General features: G+C 40.3%; 2 protein-coding genes across 4 annotated transcripts; both read right to left on the bottom strand.

Annotated features, from left to right (window-relative positions):
* Window positions 1-15: 15 nt before the first annotated feature.
* LOC144055956 (ATP-dependent RNA helicase DDX19B-like) lies at window positions 16-7,172 on the bottom strand. Of its 2 annotated transcripts, none has more exons than XM_077572230.1 (12): window positions 6,975-7,172; window positions 6,457-6,526; window positions 6,293-6,385; window positions 5,085-5,220; window positions 3,778-3,870; window positions 3,581-3,683; window positions 3,374-3,488; window positions 3,089-3,266; window positions 2,683-2,920; window positions 2,412-2,574; window positions 1,936-2,127; window positions 16-1,743 (listed from the first exon to the last, which is right to left on the bottom strand). In XM_077572230.1, exons 1-12 carry the CDS (start codon window positions 7,029-7,031, stop codon window positions 1,682-1,684), a joined length of 1,500 nt encoding a protein of 499 aa, XP_077428356.1. In that variant the 5' UTR covers window positions 7,032-7,172; the 3' UTR covers window positions 16-1,681. The 2 variants fall into 2 exon arrangements, with proteins under 2 accessions (XP_077428356.1, XP_077428357.1); XM_077572231.1 differs by having other exon boundaries at window positions 6,457-6,496.
* Window positions 7,173-18,657: 11,485 nt separating this feature from the next.
* On the bottom strand, window positions 18,658-21,414 carry LOC144057080 (calcium/calmodulin-dependent protein kinase II inhibitor 2-like). Of its 2 annotated transcripts, XM_077574325.1 has the most exons (3): window positions 21,267-21,414; window positions 20,519-20,761; window positions 18,658-19,968 (listed from the first exon to the last, which is right to left on the bottom strand). In XM_077574325.1, exons 2-3 carry the CDS (start codon window positions 20,685-20,687, stop codon window positions 19,895-19,897), a joined length of 243 nt encoding a protein of 80 aa, XP_077430451.1. In that variant the 5' UTR covers window positions 20,688-20,761; window positions 21,267-21,414; the 3' UTR covers window positions 18,658-19,894. The 2 variants fall into 2 exon arrangements, with proteins under 2 accessions (XP_077430451.1, XP_077430450.1); XM_077574324.1 differs by lacking the exon at window positions 21,267-21,414 and having other exon boundaries at window positions 20,519-21,146.
* Window positions 21,415-24,543: the final 3,129 nt, after the last annotated feature.

The raw sequence follows: 24,543 nt of genomic DNA, 5'->3' as shown, positions 1-24,543 counted from the left end.
CACTTAAACAGATGATCGCCTACACGTTCTTTTAATTCAACTGAACAATATATGAGTGTGTCCGTGATCGCCGCTCAGCTTGCTGACCACACACAAACCCACGTTGAGCCTACCTTGTAAACACATTACTTTTTAAGCCTACATCCTGTGTACATGAACACAGGGTAGCTTCTAATATCAAACAAGGTTTACAACATGTGGAGTGTAACTTGTGTGTGCATCTAAACAGTGGTATACCATATAGAAAGTGCACACATCTCCACTATGTATACTGTACATCCAAATCAAACTGCATACACTGTTTAGTTTTCACATATGATCCATGTGGATGTTTAGCAAGTCACTGTCGCAAGCCTTGAATTTGGCTGCATTTATTTCCTGCAAACTGTCCATGAATAAAAGCGGACCACTTGACCCTTCACTGCCCCTTCACTGCCCTTTTATGCTCCAGGACTGCTCTCGCAGGTTACAGATGGGCGCATAGCCAATATCCCCCCCTCCCCCCGTCTAAAGCTGTGACAGTCAAAAGTTGAACCTCATGAGGAATGTGTTTTTGCACTTCTCAGAAGTGAGACTATCAATAAATCACACAATTTATTTGTCCCTATAAGTTTTAAATGTGTACACAAGTACACGTCTTCTATCATGCGACCGTGTTGTAACACAGTGAATCTGATTGGCATAGGTCCTCAAGTCAATTCAGCATTTGGTTTAAGAGTTCAATAGATAAAAATATCAAGTGTTGTTCAGCATGTTAAGTCCAATGTTTTGGATTATCAATAACAAAACCATATGTATACATAATGCACTTGAGGAAGGCTTTGTGTATTTATATAACTCACAATCATTTAGAACTTTGCAGTTTGGGTGAAGAAGAATGAAGCACAAGTCCAACCCTGATTGAGGCGATTGCGAGAGAGAGAAAAAATCTGACCTGAACAGTCCAAATTTGGAAAGAAACTTAAGATCACGTGACAAATATTTAAAAACAATGACAATTACATGTTACAGTTGAGCAGTCTTAATATTCTATAAATAAAATGTGACAGATGCACAACTGGACTTAACCCAGAATGATCTAAAATGTTCCATGTCGATGAGTTAGTGTCTCATCTCCATAGGCAGCCGTTTTGGCATTGGGCTACGCACCCTGAAGCTAAAGTTGAGGTTAATTTGGGATTCCTTTCTGTCATGTGAATACAGGTATATACACTGTAAATTTGCATAGACCCTTAAAGCCATCCCATCACAAGTCATCATCCAAAACTAGCAGAGCAGCAGCATACCCAACGTCACCCTTTCTACAAACTGTCAATTCTGTAATGGTCTAAAGAGGATACATTCATTTGACCTGTTCATAGTTATGTATGAACAGCAGAGTCAAATAGGCTTTTAGGAGTCTCTTGACAGTATAATGTGTACAAGGTGATTACAAACTTTATTTCAAGAAGTTAAGAAAAAGAGTGAAATGGGGTATGTTCCACACACTGAAGTTCATTACATGTGTAAACGTGCAGTCTATGTGTCCCCCCCCCCCTCCTAAAACATAATTTCCCCTTCCCCCCGACATCTTAAAACAAAATACAAACTTAAAAGACAGCTTAAAGAAGTGTACAGTCCTTGCAAAGCACAAGCCGCAAGTCCAGTTGGCGTCTACTTGATTGGTAGGTACACTTGTCTTTTAGCTGGAGATTTTCTCAATTTCATCCAGATCGTGTGTGTCTAGTTTTTCTATTTTCTTATCTGGAAAAGAGATAAACAGTTAGTTGCGTCGTTTTTGCCAGTGGACAAACAAATGCATTAACATATTTATGTTATGTCATTTTGTTTTTTGTTCATTTGAAAGTAGCTCACACTGTAATTAGTCTTTACTCAGCATGGTGCACAATACAATCACAATCACAAAACAAGTCAACTATTAAGAAGCCGACTTACTAAAATGATCCTGGATCCTGTTGAGGATGTTCATACTCATTCTGCTGTCTACCATGTTGATGGCCAGCCCCCTTTTGCCAAACCGGCCCGTGCGGCCAATCCTGTGCAGGTATGTCTCGTTGTCTGGGTTACCGTCTTGGTCTACTGGCAGGTCGAAATTGATCACCACCGAGACCTGCTCCACATCAATTCCTGGTGTATGGAAAGCACAGAGAGAAAAACAATGAGAGAAAATGATATTTCCTAAGTGAGGATTAATCATGGAGAAAAAAAATCTAACATAGTAATTTTAAAAAATCCAAGTTGTTCATTTGCTTTTTTAATAAATGACTTGCATCGTAAAGAAACTTCATGGACACGCTGTCAAAGCCCAACGTAATTTTATGACCTATGTCCAATTTAAAACTGGACATAATGTTATTTTTTACAGTACATTGTGACAGAAGCGTTAAGCTTGGTCTGCATGTGTTGCTCACCTCTGGCACAGACATTTGTAGTGACAAGGACCTTCTCCTTTCCATCTCTGAAGCGTTCAATGACTGCAGCCCTCTGCTCCACTTGCATCTCCCCGCTGAGCAGCGCCACCTGGTGGTTCTCTTTAGAAAGCTCCCCCGCCAGCCAGCCTGCGGTCTTTCTTGTCTGGGCCGCACAGAGAAAAGCAGAGTCATCAGTTCATATACTGGCTTCACATTCAGGAAACAAAACTCTGATGTTTCCAATGAAAATAATAAACCTGGAGTTTCTCACATGGCAGAAAATCATGGCCTGGGCTATGGTGATGGCTCCATAGATGTTGGAAAGGGCTTCAAACTTCTCCTCCTTGCTGTTACACAACACGTAGTACTGTTTGATAGTATCCAGCGTCTCCTCCTCTCGTTTCAGTTTGATAATGTTCGGGTCGGGCACGATGCGCCTGGCGAAGTCCCACACGGTCTCCTCAAACGTGGCTGAGAACAGCAACATCTGGCAGTTTTTGGGCAGCATCCTGTGAGGCAGGGAACAAATTAAGATCGTAGCATCCTTTTAAAAGGACGGTGCAAACTCAAAATCTGAACAAAGACATGTTCAAAATAGTAATATCCAAATGGGTGGTGGTGTATTTTAAGCACTGTATTTCAGAATAACGGCTCTTTTCTTTAACATTCATTTTCACCTCTGGATGCGGATACTCTGGTCTTTGTGACCCTGCGTTGCGATCATGACATCGGCCTCATCCAGCACAAACACCCGAATCTTCTCAGGGTCGATGAACTTTAACTTGCTGCACCAGTCCAGCATGGTGCCGGGCGTGCCAATAACTATCTGCTCCTGAAGCTTCACTCCTCGCTGCACTGGAAAATTTGGAAAGAAACTCATTAACACAAAACATGTATACATACCAGATGTATAATAGTCAAATTGACAGCAGACATGAAATGCATAGCCGGCAAAAACTTACGCCTATTTCCTCGGATGGCATAAACCAATTTGACTTCGGGATAGTTTTTGCCCATTTGCTCAATTACTTTGCCAGTTTGAAGTGCCAGTTCATAGGTGGGTGACAAACACAGGCACTGATGGGAGAGGAAACAAAAGATTTAGAAGGCTAATTCAAAAGTCATAAAAGTGCTGAGATGTTTGCGGATAATGTCAAAAAAAAAAATACCTGGGGATATTTGTTGTCAGGATTGACATGGCTAAGCATGGCGAGGACAAAAGCAGCCGTTTTTCCTGTTCCTGACTGAGACTGGGCGATCAGATTCTGTGGACTAAAAAAAAAGGGGGGATCATGTAACTGCAAGTTTTTAGAAGTAGTTAAAGTTTGTGTTCAGAAAGGCAAAGCACAAAGTGTTGCATACTCACGGTTCAGCGAGCATCATGGGTAAGGCTGTTTCCTGGATTTTGGAGGGTCGGTTAAAACCCATGCCATAGACACCCTGCAGGAGCTGTGGTTTACTGCACATACAAGAAGCAACATTTTTGGTCTATTGATCAAGTTTTGGTGCAGAAATACAATAATAAACTGTACATGCAACTAAAAACACAGCTCGTCTGCACTTCTGTCTCACTTTCACATTAACAGTGGCGTGGGGGGGGAATTTTTTATTTATTTCAATATTCTTGCGTCTGCCGCAGCAGTGACCACAGAATGAATGGACAGTGTGCTGTGATGTGCCAAGTGCAGTGTGAAAAGCCCTTATTTGTGTTTTCACACGTTTAAAGCCTCTCCACGTGGCTTACCTGGCTGCTACTCCACCAACCTGCAAGGTGTCGGTAGTGGTGTAGCATTTATAAGAATTAAGAAAAGCACAAGCGCTACGTATGGCCATCTGACAAGGCACCAGCTAACGCTAGCCGACAAGCAACATTCATTTCTCATGTCAGCAATCAGCAAATTCACCAAACATCCTTTAACTCTTTGACTGCCAAAAACGTTAAATAACGTTTCGTAAAATCCTACGGAGGAGTGCCAAAGACGTTAAAAGACGTTTTTTTCAAAACAGGTGAAACTAACCATTTTCTATTGTTGATTACTCAAAAACGGAATAAGGTAGAAACAAACTTTTTTTTTTCTGATGGAAGATGAGAGTCCAATCTTGTTTTGGCAGTATGTGTGTTTCCATAGTCCAAACACATAATTTTCTATGGACCTTGAAAGATCAGTCAAAATGCTTAAAATCGGCTGGCACCCACGGCATCCCTTTTCTGAAAACGTCTGGCAGTCAAAGAGTTAAAAGTGAAGACAGACACAGTATACTGTAACATCTGATTGTACGATGAAACAAAGAGAAGAGGTATCCTCTTTACCGTAAAAATTAATGACTCATGTCACCAAAAAAAAACAGCTAACTAGCATTTCTCTCAACCATCAATGTTCTTTCTGCAGAAGCCCGGGCACATGCTCACAATCCTCTTTCTCCTTCTACTGGTCATATGAAAATCCTCTAGTATATGTAACGTACTTGTGCTTCTTGGGGGCATTTTGACAAAAGTATTTCACAGAAACATGACTGAAATGTGGTAAATTTTAAATTGATGGGGAACGCATAACGTGTCCTTTTAATGCATAACCTGCACACACATATGCTCATTATTCATTAATTAGCTGCTCCAAATCATTGTCAGGACACATGGCTGATTATGAATACATTAAACGGTGATACACTTACAGTCGCAACTCTTCAAAGGATTTAACAGAGTACAGAGGAGAGTTTGGATCCTTTTGAAGAACTTCTACTTGATTTGTTGTGTTGACAAGATTACTTCTAATCAACTTGTTCAACAATGACTGGGCCGCTTTGTCATCTGTGGGGAAAAAAAAGACAAATAAAAAATTATACTCTATACTAGCCCAAAGCTGGGACAAATTGTTAGTGACCCGAAGAACCATAAATAACATGTGATAACAACATGAGTAATGGTGGTCATGAAAAACTTGCACATATAAAGTGTTCCTATTTCCTACAAGTGTAAACTTTGTCCGACGTGCTGTTACGGAAAATTTCAGCCTTGTATTGGCTTTTGAGGCTCCACATAGAGTATGTTTATATGTATCACTTTTATTAAACCATAACGTGATTATCAAGGAAGAAGCGGGTTGCCACAAGAAGAGGAAGTGGGAGAGAATTAAGGAGAGTGTGGATATTCTGAGAGGTTGCCTCACCCCTTCACTAGTTCATCCACATAAGCATACAAAATTACAAACGTTGGGTATTATTGGAAAACATAATATATGTGAATTGTATTAACTTTTTTATTGGCTTGGCGGAGGCATGGCAGCAGGGTGGGTCTCACTTAAAACCTGAAGAATTATTTACTTATTTTACTCATAAAAAGTAAACTAGTTAACGAAACCCTGCTGCACAGCTGTGTGCGGCAGACTTAAACAGACTTGCATACAAAGTAATACGAGACTAGCTCCATCATGTGTCCTCATGATAGCAAGTTAACTTTGTCAGTTCACATTTTAGGGTAGATAAAGGGTAGTTGTTAACTTACTTCCACACTTGAATGGCAAGTACAAATGTTCAAGATTGATGCAAATAAAACTTCACATTATTCTTTAACAATGAAGATCAGACTGTTCAATTGCTTGGCTGCCTTCGTGGCTACTGGCTAGATTGTATTTACACTCTTAATTAATGTTAAGGATACTACTAAAAAAAATGCCACCTGTACTGTTGATAAAAGTTTTAAGACGGTGAGAGTTTGGACTTGGAACAGATATTTCCATTAAGTCCTGTAATGGGGGACACAAAGAGGTTTGAAATATGTCACTGGTTGACAAGCGTCCTCGAATAGATTGTATTTGATCATAGAGGTAGCTAACAGAGCATTATGTCTTTATGATGCAACTAAAAAGATCACATCAGCTCACCGCGCTCATCTTCGTCTGTAGTCTTGTCTCCTTTCGACTTGTCTCCCGCTTCTGACTTTGCGACACTACTGCCTGCTGGTGGTACAGATGTTCCTAAATCAACAAAATCTGATTATTATATCATATTCATACTTAAGATTTGTCTGAAAACTTTGCACACATACCGTTTTCTCCAAGTGTGTCTTTTATTTGAAGGGTTCCAATCTGTGGGGAACCGTTTTCCAGATCATTAGACTACAAAAACATATTAATAGCACTATTTGTCAAATGTTATATATTTAAACGTCTTCTTGATACACAAAACTTGAGGAGCACAAATCGAGAAGAAGTCAGTGCTTGTACTTATTCAGCTTAGCTATTTTGGAACCTCTTGCATCATTCACTTACCAGCCAGCTCAAGCTGTCCCAATGAATTACCCTAAAAGTAGCATCTGCTAAAGCTAGCAACGCGCTAGGCACGCAGCACCTCTCTACCAGCTAATTTGGCGCATGTTAGCTCTTGTGTTTAGGCTAAGCAAATGCCTGAAGACACAGTGATACATCCAGCTTTGCGTTGAAACAATGTCAGGCATTAAATAAAGTGTAAGCATTGTTATTATTATTAATATTTTTACCAAGGCTAGGCCTGAGACTATAACATCTCCAAGGCTAACACAACGTGAACTAGCACATTTACACTTACCGATTCCGCCGCCGCCTCTTGTTCGTCCACTGCTTGGGCCCAGGAGTCCGAAGCCATCGTTGTTTCCTCTGTCGTTGTTTACTTTAAAAACCCAAACTGTGAAAAATGTATCAGACTGTAGAGAGAGGAAAGCAAATCAGAGTTCTTCACAGTCACAATGGCGAGTAGACACTGAGCCTTATGCAACGGCTCAGTCAACCGAGTGGAATTGAAGTGCAGGGAAAAAAGGTCCTACCTAGTTAAGGTTCCTAGGTGGATTTCGCTGTAGCAAAAAGAACAACAACAAAACAAAACAAAAATCAAAGAAGGAGAAGAAAGAAAGAAACACTAATGGACTTCAAAACTTTGAAGGCTCCTCTTTAAAACTGTGGATAGTACCAAAAGTTCAAAATTAGGATCACCATTGTGTTTGAAAATTGAAAAACCGTTCACGGGAGCAAAACAAAGCCCGCAGGCTACGGTGGCCTATTTTGTAACGTTACCATAGTGATGAAAATAATGATAAAAGGAAATAATAAATAAATGAGAAGTAACCAGTGAAAATCAGGCATTGCTTTTGAATGGTGGTTCAACATTATTATTTTTACAAACTTATGAAACAGGCCTGGACAAAATTGTTGATACTCCAACTTATTGTGTTGCACATCTTTTTGAGGCACTTACAGCTCCTAAATCATTTGTGTAACTTTCAATGAGACTTCTGCAATCAGCAAGTGTTTTTGGCCCACTTCTTCAAATGGCTCCAAATGTAACTCCAGCAATTTTTTAATACTTATATTATTAATTAAATACTTTGATACTCATAGACTTAAGTTTCAATTGTACTCTGCATAAATTGAAGACACCATGTGCCAAAGCAGCCCCACAAAATAACAGCCTTATCCCTGTTTCACAGTGGGGACAATGCTCATTTCTTGGATTTGTATTGCTAAAAAGTTCCAGTTTTATCTAATCTATCTATAGGACATTCTCACAGAAGCTTTGTGGCTTGGCAACGTGCAGTTCGGCAAATTTTTCTATTATATATTGTCAATAGTGGTCTCTTCTTTGTGATCTCCCATGAAGTCCACTTTGGCTCAAACGACGACAGATGGTTCGATCTAACACTGATACACCTTGACCTTGGAGTTCACCAATAATTTTATTGGAGGTTGTTTTGGGCTGTTTTGTCACCATTCATATTATTTGTCGCTTCAATTCGTCATCAACTTTCCTGCTGTGGCTACGCCCAGGGAGGTTGGCTATGTCCTGTTGATCTTAAATTTCTGAATAACAATATGTTCAACTACAGGATTTTTTTTTACGTGCTGTCTATATATATATGTGTGTGTGTGTCATGTAATAACTTCCATGTTGATGATTTGAACTAGTTATGTTTGACTTTTGAGGTGCAACTTTCCAGACATACTGTATTTGAAATAAACCCCAAATGATACCACTTTTTAGACTACGCATTTGGTCTGCAGTGTGGTTTAAAAGCAAGTGGCTTTCTCTCCCTCCCTGCTGCTTTGTTATGTGTGTGTGCATGTGTGTGTTTGCCATCGCATAGGGAGCATACACAGAGTGGCCTCTGCAGCCATTCCACTGTGGCTGTCTGCGCCTTAATTGAATACAAAATTGATTTCACGCATTTCCCCACTTCTACTTGGACAGATAGATAGATGATGACACTGGCTTTGGATTGTGCTGCAGAAGATTGCATTGATCTCGGTTCCATCAACCGGAGGTCAACACACGGTGCTCTTTGCACGTGTATGTGCGTGTGCATGAGAGTGGTTCCAATCGTCTCCTGTGTGTTTAGCATGTTCGTTGGTGCGTCACGACAACGTGAGAATGAGTGTGTTTGGAGTTGCTTAGATCATCAGTTTTGGAAGACAAATTTGTCAAAGACTTGAAAGAGTTTATACAGTGGCATCCAACCAGATGGCCAGAGGGTATCCATGGCAACTGAAAAAGTACAAGTAAGATATGAGCTCTCCAGAGAATTTGGAAAAGACAGAGAGAAGGACTTCCAATTGCCAAATAAGGACTCATTTTATGAAGTAGCAGTTGAAATTGTATTTCTGCATATAATGTATTATTGCGCACATAAAGTCTCTCTGTTCTTGGTTTTCTGTGTTTTCACATTTTTGCTTGTCATACAGTACATAATTAAAACATGAGTCCTAGTGGTAGTAGCTATTTACTTTTAATTGAATAAATAAACATTACAAAATGGAACATTTTTAATGAAAACAATGCAATTAATTATTCAGCATCACTTTGAACTGCAGATATCCTGAAATGGGCACTAAAAGGAGGTTGCTAAAAACAAAATGAATGATGCATGACAAATGAGAAATATCAATAAATATCAATTTGCTGTATGTACATTTTAACATATTTTATTCACTTGTGTATTTCATAATTTCAATTCGTTATCCATGTCATTTCAAAGAGTCCTAAATGCAATGTACTGTAAAGTGTTTACTGTAATGTCATACCATACTGTAGCTCTTTAGTGCTCTCTTGTGTTAAACGTCTATGAGCTATTAGAGCGCATTATCAGACAAAATGGATGTAGAAGCAAGGAGAACTCTGCAAAACATTCATCCTTAGTAAGGGAAATGAGTTATGAAAGCTTTTAGGAGCAGCAAATGAATGCATTTGCAACTTTAACTCATTCACTGCCATTGACGGTTATAGACGTCATAAATTCATTTTAACAATCTCTATTAGTTTAACATTTTTACCCCACTTTTGTTAACAAGAGTATGAAAACCTAGAATTATTTGTGTACATTTGGAACAGATATGAAATGTGTGACTAATCGTGAGTTAACTAGTGAAGTCATGCGATTAATTACGATTAAAATCCTGATGCCCCCTAATTTTTTTATATTTTTTCTTTAAAAAAAAATTAAAATAAAATAATTTTAATTTATTTATTTATTATAATCTTTTTTTCCCCCAGAAAATGTTATAAAAAATTATGGGCATCAGGCGATTACAATTTGTAATCGTAATTAATCGCATGACTTCACTAGATAACTCACAATTAATCACAAATTTTAATTTTTAATTTCTGTTCTAATACAATAAAAAAAATAGTAGGTTTTCATAACTCTTGTTAACAAAAGTGGGAAAAAATGTTAAACTAATAGAAATAGATCAAATAAATTTTTGACATCTATAGCCGTCAATGGCAGTGAATGACTTAATAGTATTTATATAGTTTGATGATTATCATTTAACACCATTGTTGTCAAGTGTGCTTGGAAATGAACTGTGATTCCCTCTGGATATTCTGTTTATACTCTTGAAGACAGCACATCTCTGCAAGTGTTTTTTCAATGAACATGTTAATACAGGTTGACACCATATACCGCAGCTGACCAATAAGGAAGTTAATCTAATAATAGGCAGAGTAGAAGTAAGAGGGGCAAAACTGCAGATCAGAAAGTTATCCAATTTCTGGTGTATTACGGAGACAAAACAGGCATGCCTTCTGGTGTGGCATGGTGATGCGTCAATGACCCTGTCAACAGGTGCAAGCATACAGAGAATGGACAGGGTAGGGGAGTGAGAATGCATGAGAAAGTGCAAGGAGGGGCCTGACTGCTGGTTGGTATTCCTGAGGCTTATAGCTACAGAGGCTGATGGTGCAGAGTGGACATCACGTTGGAATTTCAATTGCGATGAGGCGGCTTTACTGCTTTGGAGTCCGAGCTTGGTGTACACGTTCTTCTTCCTTGTCGCCATCAAACTACCGATAGTGATCCCCAGATACGTGAGGTAGCTGAATAGTAAACGGATGACATCAGAATTTTTTTTTTTAACTGTCAACTAACATGTTTGTTTCAGCCCACACAGAACGCCCCATCCAAAAATACGCCTGATATTTTTATAACAACAAATCAACCTCATTGACTCATGCTGTTGATGAAATGAAAATGAATGGTAAATGGACTAAACTTATATAAAAGCATGGTGCTAAAGGATTTTCCAATTGAAGCATTCCATTGAAGCTCTTTGTATATGTACCCTTTATTGTTAAATGTTTAAAATGTCTGAACCTGCGTGAGGTTATTTCAATGTTTGTTTTCAAGGAAGACGTGTGCAGCTAAAACTGTAAGGAGGTTTTGATGATAATGGCAAAAGGTAAACCCAGTGCAGCAAAGTACTGAAGTGATGCACAATGAAGGTCCATAAAGAGAATTTATTTACAAATACAAAAAAAAAGGCAAAACAAGGCACTGGGAATAAATACTAAGTTAAATAAAACCAAGATTCAAAGACCAACATGGAATAAACTTGCAACAAAAGGAAACATAACATGATGCGGTTAACATGACTTATGGCAGCCAACAACAACAGAACATTTTTTTATTCCTTTTTTTTTTTAGCTGCAAATAATTACTCATACATTCTGAAAATATTCCCATTTATTTTGATTTTACAATACTTGTATGAAATCCTGAGTAAGACCCACATTTTCATTGGTTGTCAGTGCAACCTCCAGTAGACAAAATTAGCAACAACAGTTAATTTTCCTGAACAACTGAAGTTTGTTTGTCTTCACGGGCCGGATTAAACCCACTGACGGGCCTGTTCTGGCCCCCGGGCTGTATGTTTGACACCCCTGTATTACATCATCTAGCCCAGAAACATACACAAGATGTACTAAAGTGTTTATATGACTAGTTGTCATTTCTAGCTCTGCATTAACTAGGAATGGGCAAGTACTGATACACGGCATCAGTATCGGGCCGATACAGGGCTTATTTCAAGGTATCGGGTACTTATGAAGGATGCCGATACCAGCCACCAAGACTTTCTTGCCAGTAGTTGGTCCTACACTGTGTGACAAAAAGGTCTTTATTCACAAGTCAGTCATTATGTTAATTGGAATTTTATAGATACTAATGGTATCGGTAATTGGAATCGGTATGAGTACGCAAGTGTAAATACTCGTACGGGTATCGGTCTGACAAACGTGGTATTGAACATCCCTATCTAGGGCCTTTGCCCTATAAGTTGTCCAGAAGAGGAGCATCTGGGAGCGGAATTCTCTTCACTCTCACCGACCACCTCATTGAGGAAACAGCTGGATTGTTACGTAAAGCGCAGTCGGGACAAAATAGCCCTGAGCTCTTTTAAAGAATGTAAAACGAGATTAGGTAGACTTTCCGTTCGCTCGGTGCAAGTTGGATTTCGCTTCTATTGATGATCTTCAATCGGCTCATTCATTCATCTTATCAGGGCCAAAGAGCTCCGAGGCTGCCGAGCCCCGGCTGAACAATTTTCGATTCCTTAATAATTGATTGATGTCGGGCAGTCAAATTGCGTATCAATAATGTAGAGAGGCTCGGTACAATGTTGATACAAAACACCCTGGGCTCATTCATGCTCAAAGACCTGCTGAGATATGTACTATGTTTGGTCCCACATGATCCAGTGATGGCATTAGGTAGGAAATCAATATGCATCAGTGAGATGTGTATTGTCATGATTCGTCTTAGATTTTATTTGTGTGCCAATTTTATACATTGGAAAAGGACTACGAGTAATTTTGGCTTGGGAGGTCATCCAGTACAGTCTTAGATGAGAACATGTAAACAACAATAACATGTAACAACAAAATGATAAAAAATAAAAAATAAATAAAAAAACAGAGAAACTGATTTTACAGTAGATTTGCATGTCACTCATCTAAGTATTCCTATTTTGGTAGACTCAAGCCAATTTGGAGAGAGAATCTGACGACGTAGCACAGATGACCTCTCTCCTCTCAGGCTTACTGAACTGATTTTTGGGCCCGGGCCAATCACACATGTAGGACAAATTAAAAGACCGATGGCCAATTTCCATCTGGGTCAGCATCTTTTATTCACAAGGCACGCGTACACAGTTACATGCCAGCCTGCCCCCCGGGGGCTCTGTGGAGACCCACTCTGCTACAGCGAGATGGTCCACCATTTTGTTCTGTTTTGAAAATGATCTCCCGAGTAAGCGATTAGCTAGGGGGGCCTAATAGCGCTTCCCTTTGTTGTCTATCCCACTTTGGATATTCCCGTCTAGTCTGTGTGTGTTTGTTCAGACTATGTCAGCCTGCTGTAAGGAAAGTCATACTGCTTTATCGATGTAAATATATATAAGCTAAATGAAGACACGGGCTACCCAAAGCACATACTGTATGTTTGCAGCAATGCATATACATTCACCCATGTTGTATTGTGGATTACTTAGTTTCTCCTAAAGTGATGCAGGATCCAAAGGGGGGGGGGGGGGGGGGTGTTTTGTAACATTGTAGTCAGCGTCTGCAAGTCTCTTTAATTGATGAACTCCGCATGACCCCATTTCTGGTGCGCACTGCACTGTGATGCATCATGCCCAATATGATTTGGGAAATGAATTAAACCACACGAGGAAACCTGAAATCAGCTGTCAGAACAGAACCCTGGAATACACATGCACACAACTATAGCAAAAAAAAAACTATTATAAAGACAATAATCTAATACAATGGTTTTGAGTGATACGGTGAAAGCGACATGTTTATTTTTTTTTTGATGCCCGCTTGGTTTGTAGCTGTGTTTATGGGATCACACAAAGATATGTTTCTAATTAATCAGCTACGAAGAAAGGGAAGCACAGTATTCAATAACTCACTCAGGATGATACCGCACGGGTGACTCTAAACTGTAATATAAAAGCACAGTAATACAATAAATGCACACTGGACGAGGGGAAGTGCAATGATATGAAGTTGTTTTTTTATGCCTGAAAAGAAGACTGCACCAAAATGAAGCTCTATCTCAGCCATTGCTTTCCCAGCATGGACGTGAAGCAGCAACAGAGCAACGAGGCAGAGAGAGAAACGGAGAGAGTGAGAGACTGGGGATGTGGTTGCTATAGAAACCATCTGGTGGGTCTGAACTGTTTCTTCCTGGCATTCATTTCATCATTGGGACTGACTCTCTCTGTTTCTCTCTCGCTCTCTGTTTATCCCCCTCTCTTTTTCTTTCTTATCTGCTCATCTCTCTTCGAATCTGCCTCGCTATACTTCCTGGTCTCTTCACGCCACTTCGATTCTCGCGGAAAAACAAAGAGTGTTTAACGTTAATGCGGCATGTTCTCTTCTTTTATCCTTTTGGCTGCTATTCCATATTTTCATCGCCGTGTCCTGACAGTCCCATCTGCTGGACTTGGATTCTCACCCTCTTGTTTAAACGACACCCAAGGACAATGTCCCCAGGCCAAGGATTTGCCGTAGAAGTGAATAAAACTGGATTCATAACTGAGAGCCACCATGGTTGAAAGAGTGACATCATTTGCAATCATTAATTTAGCTGCAAGTGAAGTGGGTTTTAACAGACTTAAAAAAAATGTTTTCAATATTCCCCCAAATAAATAAAAAGAGGCTGCTGTGATACCTTCGGGGACATTTAAGTTTCCTACCACTTTGCTTCCTGTGAGTGGGTGTCCTTGTGAATTCCCAGGAGAGGCCCTATCAGCGGCAGAATACCTGACCCCAAAGCCAATTTAGCACACACAGCCAGTCACACATCAGTGAGCTGAAGCAAGACAAAACCCACATTTTCAAAAGAAACAAACGTCTTCTCCTCCATGTGCACGCCAAGCACATTCCATCTATTGAAGCCTCTTAAGTCACACGAAGAAGGCTGCCTCAGGCCGTGAGGTCAATGCGGGGGTTTCCCCCAGCTAAACTAAGGTGACCAAACGTCCTCTTTTTTGGAGGACAGACCATTTTCTTATGTCCAGTTCAGGTGTCAGGGAGTTTTATAAATTCATGAAAATGTCCTGTTGGCATTGTGTGACTAATATGAGTTGAAGTACACTGTGTAACTACGAATGGTACCACAATTTCAAGGACAGGGCAAGTATCCTCTTTTTTTTTTTTGTGGAAATGGGAATATGGTCACCCTAGCTTAACGCTTATGAAACAGAGGTCAGATCAAATGGTGAAGAGGTCGCCTTGTGGTCTCTTCATCTGTGTGTAAGAGAGGTCAGAGTAGGTGGGAAGGAACCTGTTAAGCTTGCTAAGTCTCATCAAGGTCTTGATATTGCTCTTATACCTTCTAACTAGCTATGCTAAGATAACTATGTCTCAATAACTAGCTATATTAAGCTAGCTATGTCTCAACAAGGTCTTGATAATGCTCTTATACCTTCTAACTAGCTATGCTAAGTTAACTATGTCTCAATAACTAGCTATATTAAGCTAGCTAAGCCTCAACAACGTCTTGATATTGATCTTACACCTTCTAACTAGCTATGCTAAGATAACTATGTCTCAATAACTAATGTTGAAGAAAAGGATATTTTTCTTCCGCATGTTCGTTTTCTTTGGGGTAGTGAGAATGTTGGTTATCCGAATGCAGGCTGGAGATCGATGAACAGTCACTTCGAAGCTTTTATTTCTACAAAATATTCCGGGCACAAGTGAGTTCCAGACAATGGGTGCAGCCTCTCACAAGTGCGAAGTTACAGAGGACTTACAACATTCTTATACTATCTTGAAGGGCGGTACCAAAAAGCCCCCAGGAAACAGCCCACCCGGAGTTCACCGGACATGAGATACTTTAAAAGCATCATACTAACACATTGACTTCAACCACAGACAATGACCCATTGTTGTGGAAATAGAGGAGGACCTCCAGACATGACGACAGAAATTGCGACAACACTCACAAAGACACAGCCACAGATAAAAGTTCTACTGAGGAAATAAGGAAATTAAAACAGTTATGACTAAATCTGGGCAGAAGACCCTCTTCACTAGCTATATTAAGCTAGCTAAGTCTCAACAAGGTCTTGATATTGCTCTTATACCTTCTAACAAGCTTTATGTTGCAGGCTTTATTTGATTACTTTATTAAGTGTAATCTTTTGCGTGTTCAAATAAATCAGAATTGAGACCTCATGAAGAAGTTTCCTTGCAAGGATTTATTAAGAGCTCTTAAGACACAGGAAAAAGCTTACATTCGAAAAGTCATGATAAGCCCCAGTGTGTGTAAAATATGGAAACTCGCAGGTGTCTTTATACTAGTAGAAAAGGTTCTCTCCGCCTCTTACATTTGACAGAGATAATGTTGAAAATAAGCAGGCACAAGATACTGACATGGTCAGCTCCGCTCCCCACCAGCTTCGGAGAAATGATGTAGACAGGCTTTGACCTTGGACCTTCAGTTTTTACGACCAAATGACTAATGACAAGTGACTTTGACAACTTTTAAAACATACACATTCTTATCTCAAGAGATGGTGAGGTTCAAATGTAGTTCACAAAATCATTATCACATTGTTATTCATTTAACTACACATAGTTATATCACATCTATATACCTATAACTAAATTCAAAAACAGTAAAAATATAAATTGAAAATGTTAAATGTCAACCATGTTAAGATAGCTATGGCTCAATAACTAGCTATATTAAGCTAGCTATGTCTCAAATAGGTCTTGATATTGCTCTTATACCTTCTAACTGGCTATGTTAAGATAATTATGTCTCAATAACATCTTGATATTACTCTTATACCCACCAAATAGCTATGTTAAGCTAGCTATGTCTCATTAAAGTCTTGATATTGTTCTTATACTTCCACTATCCACATTCTAATGTCTCCTTTACGCAGCCTGTTCAATACATTCCATGTTGTCCCATAGTCTCCTTCGTAGGTGCACCAGAGCCATAATACAGGGGGGCAACATCTGTTTAAATAAAAGCGTGTGAGGTTTCAGTTGTTCTCCTGCAATGTCTAAGGTGACAAAGCAACATTTTGTTTGATTCAGGCTCTGACAAAAGAGGTTTGCATTACTGTAAATTATTTGGGAGACACTATTATCCAACGTGCTATACTAATACTTAATCAAACTTCACTTAGAACCCCAGTGGAATTAATTAATTCAGCGTGGAGTGTAATTGCAAAGCTCCTCCAGCTGAGATGGCCTCCCAGACTAATTTCACGTTGAAGTCTGCTCAGCCGGAAGTGAGCAGGATATGTTGCGTGTCTGTGGCCTTTTCTAGACAGAGAACCCACAACAGATCTATAAGTGGAGCTCCATCAATAAGCTGCCTTTGATCTTTTAAACAGAACCCAGTGAAGATGACACAATGTGGGGGTGATTTTAAGGCATGCCGGAATCAGACAATTCCGATCCGTGGTAAGTGTGACGTATACGAATCGAAGAAAATCAGAAGCTGCTTTGCCAGGTATTGGCCCGATATGATACCTTAAAGGTATTCGGGCTGTAATACAAGACCTGTATGAAAAATGTAAATATTTTATTATCCAATATTTTGTAGCTGAATAAGGTGAGCTAACACAAACAACACAAACAACAGTTCCGTTGTGGGATGAACGCTTATAATGCGCAGTATATTGAACTCAAATCAGAATGTGACTGCGACCTTCAAGATGAGGGAATGCAGCCCAACAAAAATCATCATCCCTGCCCTGAAGTGTGCAGCCTCTCATCCCGTGTGAGGGGAAAAGCTGTTGCTGCAGTAAGCACCATGCATCGTCATGGTTGACTGCTGTTTTGGAAGAAGGGACCACATTGGGGGGATAATGTGGTCACGCCGCACGGTGAATAGGAGAGATAAAAGAACGGGGAACATTCCATTACAGATAACGATGCTATCAAGCAGAGGCTCCGGGAAAACTGTTCCGCAAGCGAACCCACCGCAGCTCCCATCGAGCGCAAGGTGCATCTGTTACCATGGTAGCGGGCCCGGGCAGCCCCTTTCGTGTCTGTCAAGAAGAGAGGAAGAGAGGCTAGCAATATGTTCGTCTGGTCTGCAGTTGGATCTGAAAGATACGTGCGTGCATCGACGTGTCCCCTGTACGTATGCGGTCCCTGCGCACATCACGGCAGTCCCCGCTCAAGATGCCGCACGCTGACACTGGCTCGTCACACAACATGAATAATTTAGAGTTGGAAATGTCACGTCTCATCAGTGTTGCGCATGCCTCAGTGCCCTTGCACCATTTGCATCTGCATGACCATGAACCAACAGTTCAAGAGAGTCAAGAGACAGCTGTGATCGATGGATGCCAGGATTATAGTTTTGGAATTTTCATTATAGTTATTTATTTTTTACATTTAGTTAGTTTTCAGGGCGGCTCTCTTATTTATTTATTTTTAATGTCTATAGTTTTAGGTTTGTAAACAACACCATGGTAAAATGAAAAAAGTAACGCACTTCTTACCTAGGAATGCGTTACGGCTAAGTTAAATGAAAAAGCAGGCGAGGCAAAAAGTCAAACATGCAAATTTGTAGCCTATAAGAGCAACGTCATCTGAAGGTGCTTTTCTATTGGCTGCTGCTCGATGACGTCACTTTTGTGCGCCATACTTTCAAACGTCCTTTGGTTAAATGTAGAAATAAATATACCGGTACTTAAAATAACACTTTAAAATCAATCCCAAGGGCTCATGTGTTAATTAATTACCAAAGATGAAAATGAAGAATTTTTTTGCTATCGTTTTTTTTTTAATTCATTAGTTTTCGTTAACTAAAATAACCTTGGTGGATACAAACAAAGCCTTTTATTGCGATTCATCCGCTTTTGCAACAGCCACGTTTTTGAGATCTCCAACAATAACGACCAAATTGGTCGTTTTACCTCCAACAACACTTTTGAGATGGAAGCCAAAACAACAGCACAGAGTGTGTTTTTTAAAGATATTTTTATTGTTTGCTCATTTTCATCCCATCCCCGACACCATCCAATCTTTCAGATGAATGAGATGCTACTTTCTCACAGTGGAAAACTCTGATTTAACCTTCCTTGGCATACAATCTAGTATCAACTGTACAAGCACATCTGAAAAACCTGCCAAGTTACACTCTTTTGTTGAACCTCATCATATAAAACTAGACTTTTGTGTTTTTGCTACACTTGTAAACATAAAAAAAAAAATCCATCTCGTCATTCATTAAACAGTAAATAGTTCGTTATCACCTTTATTACAAGATATTAGGCCACTGTACAAATAAGAGTGAATGATACAGTACAGTAAACTGCTGCTTGAGGTTTATCATTCAAAGCTGTTTCACGAGGTGCTTCAAGAATACACACAAGTTTCAGAAGTTCTGCTGCTGGGCATGCATGATTTTCACTTTGCCATGCATGAGTTGGTATTTAAGTGTTAGCCCTAAAAAAAAACAACAAACAATTTTAGGAGTCAATGTAAAAGCACAAAAAAGAACAACTTGTCCGGTGCAGCACAGTATATACTTCAGGAGGTTTGGCACACACACACACACACACACACAATGTAATATAAATAGTTTATCAATAGGGTGTGTACGGTCTATCAACCAATCCAGGTGAAAGCCCGGAAGCGCACACGCATTGGTGGGAGGTACATCATAAATAAATAAAGAACTTCAGTTGCAAATTGTAACAAAAAACAGGCAACATCGAATTAAATTGGTTAGGGAATCCTCAACATACAAAAACAGCAAACATCAGGCGTCACTGCAAAACACATTGTTTCTCCCCAAAACAATGAGAAATAGATACCAAACTTGTGCAAGAAAATGTATTCCCTATGTACAAACTTATAGACTGATATATATCATTTCGACAGTTATAGCAGAAATGTGTGCTTTTGTTGCTATTTAATATTTCTGCATCCTCTCCCTGATTTTTCTCCAACCCCCACCCCTCCATCATTCTCCAGCTATTAGATTTATGGCAAAACCCCTTCTTCTAGGGTGTGTGTGTGGGGGCGGTGGGGTGTCCACCTGGGGGTCTCTTGCTGCCAGTGCTGCCTTGGAAAAGAGGGTGTGTGGAAGTGCTGCTTGCTGCCACATGAAACAAAGTGCTTATATACAATGTCTTTGGATTAAAACTGTTAAATATCATCGTTAAAAATAAAAGAAAATCACGAGTGTCTTTATTCTAAGCATCAGCCGTGGTCTTCTCTGTTCCATTTTTCAGTGCATCGTCATCGCCAGCCTCATCCTCGATCACAACTGCAGATGACAAGGTTGGGGAGGGGGTGGTAATAAAGAGGCTTTAGTGTCTTGCTGGCAAAATAAATGCCAAACAAAATATCAACAATCATGTGAATGCATGCATGAGGCAACACATGCAAACAAATGATGCACTCTCCCATTCCCACTACATGCAAGTGCATGTTGTGGTCGTGCACCACATCAAGTGCGCATGTGTGTGCGTGACAGCACAATGCACAAAATCACACGTTGGGATTCACCATCAAGAATGGAGCACATACATGGAGACTTTTCTTTTTTTAATCGTCATTATGCAAATACGAATTAAATTTGATTTGTCATAAAGCGTTCATCCAGGAAAGCGGCAACTGTATGTGCATTTTAAAGCATTGCGCATCTGACTTCACCAATAGCAGATTTTATTTATTTTTTTAAATAAACACAACATACAAAAAAATGCAATAATCTTAGGGGGGGGGGGGGTTATGGTGACACACACATCGACGCTACAGTGTCGCAGTCAACACAACACTCAAGTCATTCCATTCAATCTAACAAATGTACGTACCCCGTTTGCTCCGGCCTATTTGTCCCAGCTTGGGCGGACGTTTATTCTGCGAGCCGTTGAAGAAGTTGTTGGTGTCTTGAAGGCGACAGGTGAAGGAAAGGTGTCCCTCGTCGCCCTCATTTCCATAATGACTCATTTTCTCTTCGTTGAAAGGCAGCACTTCCGACATTTCCAGATGAGCAAAAAACCGAGGCGCACTAAACGTGAAGCTCCTCGCCGAAAGCGTGATGGGGAAAACGTCGTCTTCAATAAACAAAAGGAGGGAACAACAACAAGGGGGGAAATAAAACGACACGCACGACGCAGACACAATTGAGCCCTTTGTTGTTTACCCACAACACGTGTGTGTCTCAGGAATTAAGACACTGTGGAAATGTCCTCAAATTATCCAATCGTGCAGCTTGGGCAACATTATTGAGAATTCCTTATTCTTTTTTCACCCTCCCCGACGGTTAGTTTACAAAAAAAGAAAGAATAAGAAGCGTGTTGGTTTGGTGATGGAGAGTAGTAGTGTTTGCGCCCAGCCGCCCACTGCACGGAGTCGCTGGCACGGAAAATGTGAGGGAGAGATGCAAATAGAGGAGCGATGCAAAACGCGGATCCCGGGGAGACCTGGCGAGGGCGCTGTTTGATTTTGGGAGGGGGGGGGGGGGGTTGTTGCGGGGGGACTCTCTGGTGCATGAAAACAAAACACAAAACAAACGATATACACACACAAAAGACACATAAGATTCCAGTTCCAACTCACCGGAATGTGAACTCAGAAAGGATGGCGCATGGATTTGCTGTGTGAGAAATCCAGTTGACACGCTCCCATTACATGAGGCAGAGATGTCAAAGCTGAAGACTTATCAGTTGCGCTTTCTCACCCGCAGAGGGGCAGTGTTTCCACACAGTTGTGCATTAGTAAAGTCTTCGTCGTCTACACAATAACTGATTTTTAACTCATGAATATGAACGCAGGTGAAGCCAGAGGGCAGCCATCTTACGTTGCCACTCTTACTGAACACAACAAACTTCACTGTTTGCATCAACCGTTCAAACTGTATTATTACAGAGGTCCTACTTACATTATATTTACAGATTGTATAGTAAAAGCATACAAGGAAAACAGGGTATGACTACATAACTTTAGTACTTCTCCCTATTGACAATTCTGAACATCCGGGCATTTCCGATACTCCCGCAATGAAACGTAATGCAAACGGTTCCTTTACACGGTGAAAACAAAGGGCTATTGTGCTTTTGCCTATGACTAGCACATAAACCAGGCAGATTGTTATTGTAGTCAAACATTTCATAATTTTTTTATCAAAATAATCCTCACGAGTCAAATTACAATGAGCCAAAGTCCAATTAATGCTTTTCGATGGACGGAGAGGGTCATTTCACCCAGTAACTGTCATGTTTGGGTTCTGTTTTTCCTTGTGTGTCTCCCTTGGTCTTGTTAAGTGTAATCCTGCCCTTCCTAGGAAGGTTGCCCTAACCTCAACCCGTTTCAAGTATGGTGTTAACCCACCTCGGTACAAAATTCTAACCTCAACCAGTTGAATTACTATATATTCTAGGAAGTGTCAACCAATCAGTGCCCTCAGCCACTTGTGTCTTGCCCCAGGTGTGTCTTGTTGTGTCATTAGCGTGTGTGTGTATTTAGTCTCCTGTCTCGGTTCATTTTGTAGACTGGGCCCCCATCCACAATTACAGGAGGAGGCGGGGGAGCCAGAACCATGGGACTCTCCTTGACTTGACTTGACTTGGCTAACATGGAACGTTTGATGAACACGAAGGGACCGAGGAAGTCGAAGACGGACAGCGGCCGGGTTGATCACCTTGGAGATGGGGTACGGCCGGGCCCACAAACTGTGGTGCCAACTTTTGACATGGCACTTTCAAATGGAGGTTCTTGGAGGACAGCCACACTCTCTGCCCAGGCTGGTACGCTGGAGCAGGTCTCCTCTTTTGATCTGCTGCTCGCTTGACTCTGTCTCTCTGGCGCTCCAGTACCTGCCGAGCGGCTGCCCAGATGCGATGGCAGCGGCGGACCAAGGCATGAGCAGAAGGAACAGAGGCTTCAGACTCCAGGTTAGCAAAGAAGGGGGGATCGTAGCCAAAAACGCATTTGAATGGGATGAGTCCTGTGGCAGAAGTAAGCAGCAAGCTCAACCCAGACCAGGTGTTTGCTCCACGTCGAAGGTTTCTGGGAGACTAGGCACCGGAGACCAGTCTCCAACTTTTGGTTGAGGCGCTCTGACTGGCGTTAGCTTCAGGGTGGTAACCTGAGGTTAGGCTTGTCAGAAGGATGCGGTTTGGTGGAGGACCCAAATGCAGGGAGGAAAAACCGCCAGGCAAGGATGCAGTTAATTAAGCACAAAAATGAACTTTAATTTCTACAAAAAAAACCCAGCAAACTCCAAATGGCAAGGTAAAAAAAAAACATGGGGAGGACAAGGCGGCTACAAACTGGCAGCATGACATGAGGAAAACGACAATGAACCAACACAGACAGAGGGGAGACTGGAGACTAAACACACAGACGCTAATGACGCAAGACACAAGTGGCTGAGGGCACTGATTGGTTGACACGAGGAAGGGCAGGATTACACTTAACAAGACCAAGGAAAAACAGAACTCAAACATGACAGTAACAACCCCATTTTGACTTGTGACGTAAGGTCGGAATTGTCACGTTTCCTTTTGAACATGAAAACTGTGCTTAGTGATGACATTTACTACATGCTTTTTTTAATTTATTTTTTTAGCTTTCTATTACAACATTTTCTGTTTGTTTAAATGTTCAATAAACAAGCACACAATGTTTAAGCTACCTTTCACAATGTGTCTCCTATAATTGTTGTGCAAATATAATTAAATTGCTTAAATGTCTCTCTCTGTTGGTCATTGCTTTTCATGTTTCTTGGATGGGTTGTGTTAAGTCAGTTTTGTTGCTCCGTAGGCTACTTCAGTGCATGTGCGATGACAAAGATCCATTCCATATCCTGCGGTATATGTCACAACTGACTCAAGAAATATAGACAATTTGTTAACTGGTGGAACATCACAGTGATCCTTTGGAAATCTATTAAGAAAGAATACAACATCTTTAACAGCTTTTAAGTTGTTTGTTTGCATATTGTTTTTTAAATATGCATTTTTTTTTTACTGATAGACATTTAGCTTTTTATGTCGAAGCACATTGTGTTTATATAGTACTTTCCATATAGAATGTGCTCTACGGATAAAATTGACATTGACAAGTTGCAGACAGACCTTCCCTCCCTGGGACAGATCATGCATACAGGTGAAACTTTAAAAAATAAGCATTTATAATAGCATCCTTAGAGATCAAATGTGCATGTAGAGCTTCTCCCAGACTTATTGGTCTAATCATACACCACATGGTATTTTTTCCGTGAAGACAGAAAAAAATAACTTCACGGGGAAATCAATGTATTCGAGCTATGATCACTGAGAAAGTGGCAACATAAGATGGACGCCAATGCACCTCCGGTGGCTTTACTTCTCCCGACGTAAATAAGCAACATTGACAGTCCATGTTTAAACTTGCTCCCATTTTCAGAAAAAATCAAAATTAATGAATTGAGTGAATTTTCTCACTAGTTTCACTCTATGCAGTACCCCAGGTTTTAAATGAGACAGACTGTGAAGAATCCAATTGGCTACTTTGAAACCCAAATTCTAGTTAAAAACCCTGCGTTACCTAATTTAATCCCTACTTTTGAACCTTTAATCATAGTTTAAACCCCAATTATAACCCTACGTTGACAACTGAGGTCACACATTTTGACAGTTGATTTCTTTTAACCAATCATTTCATAACTACAGTACTGTTATAAATTGGGACCCTGCTTTGAAACGCTAACCCCAGTAAAACCCTACTTTGAAAAATGAGGGCACACATTTTGAGAGTTGAATTTTTTTAAACCGTAATTTTATAGCCACTATTAGAAATTGTGGCCATTCTTTTAAACTCCATTCTTACTCAGAAAACCTACTTTGAAACCCTA

This window comes from Vanacampus margaritifer, chromosome 8, assembly GCF_051991255.1.
Source record: "Vanacampus margaritifer isolate UIUO_Vmar chromosome 8, RoL_Vmar_1.0, whole genome shotgun sequence".
Classification (NCBI taxonomy): domain Eukaryota; kingdom Metazoa; phylum Chordata; class Actinopteri; order Syngnathiformes; family Syngnathidae; genus Vanacampus; species Vanacampus margaritifer.
Note: the sequence above shows the minus strand (reverse complement) of the source record. Positions and strands in the feature narration are given on the sequence as shown.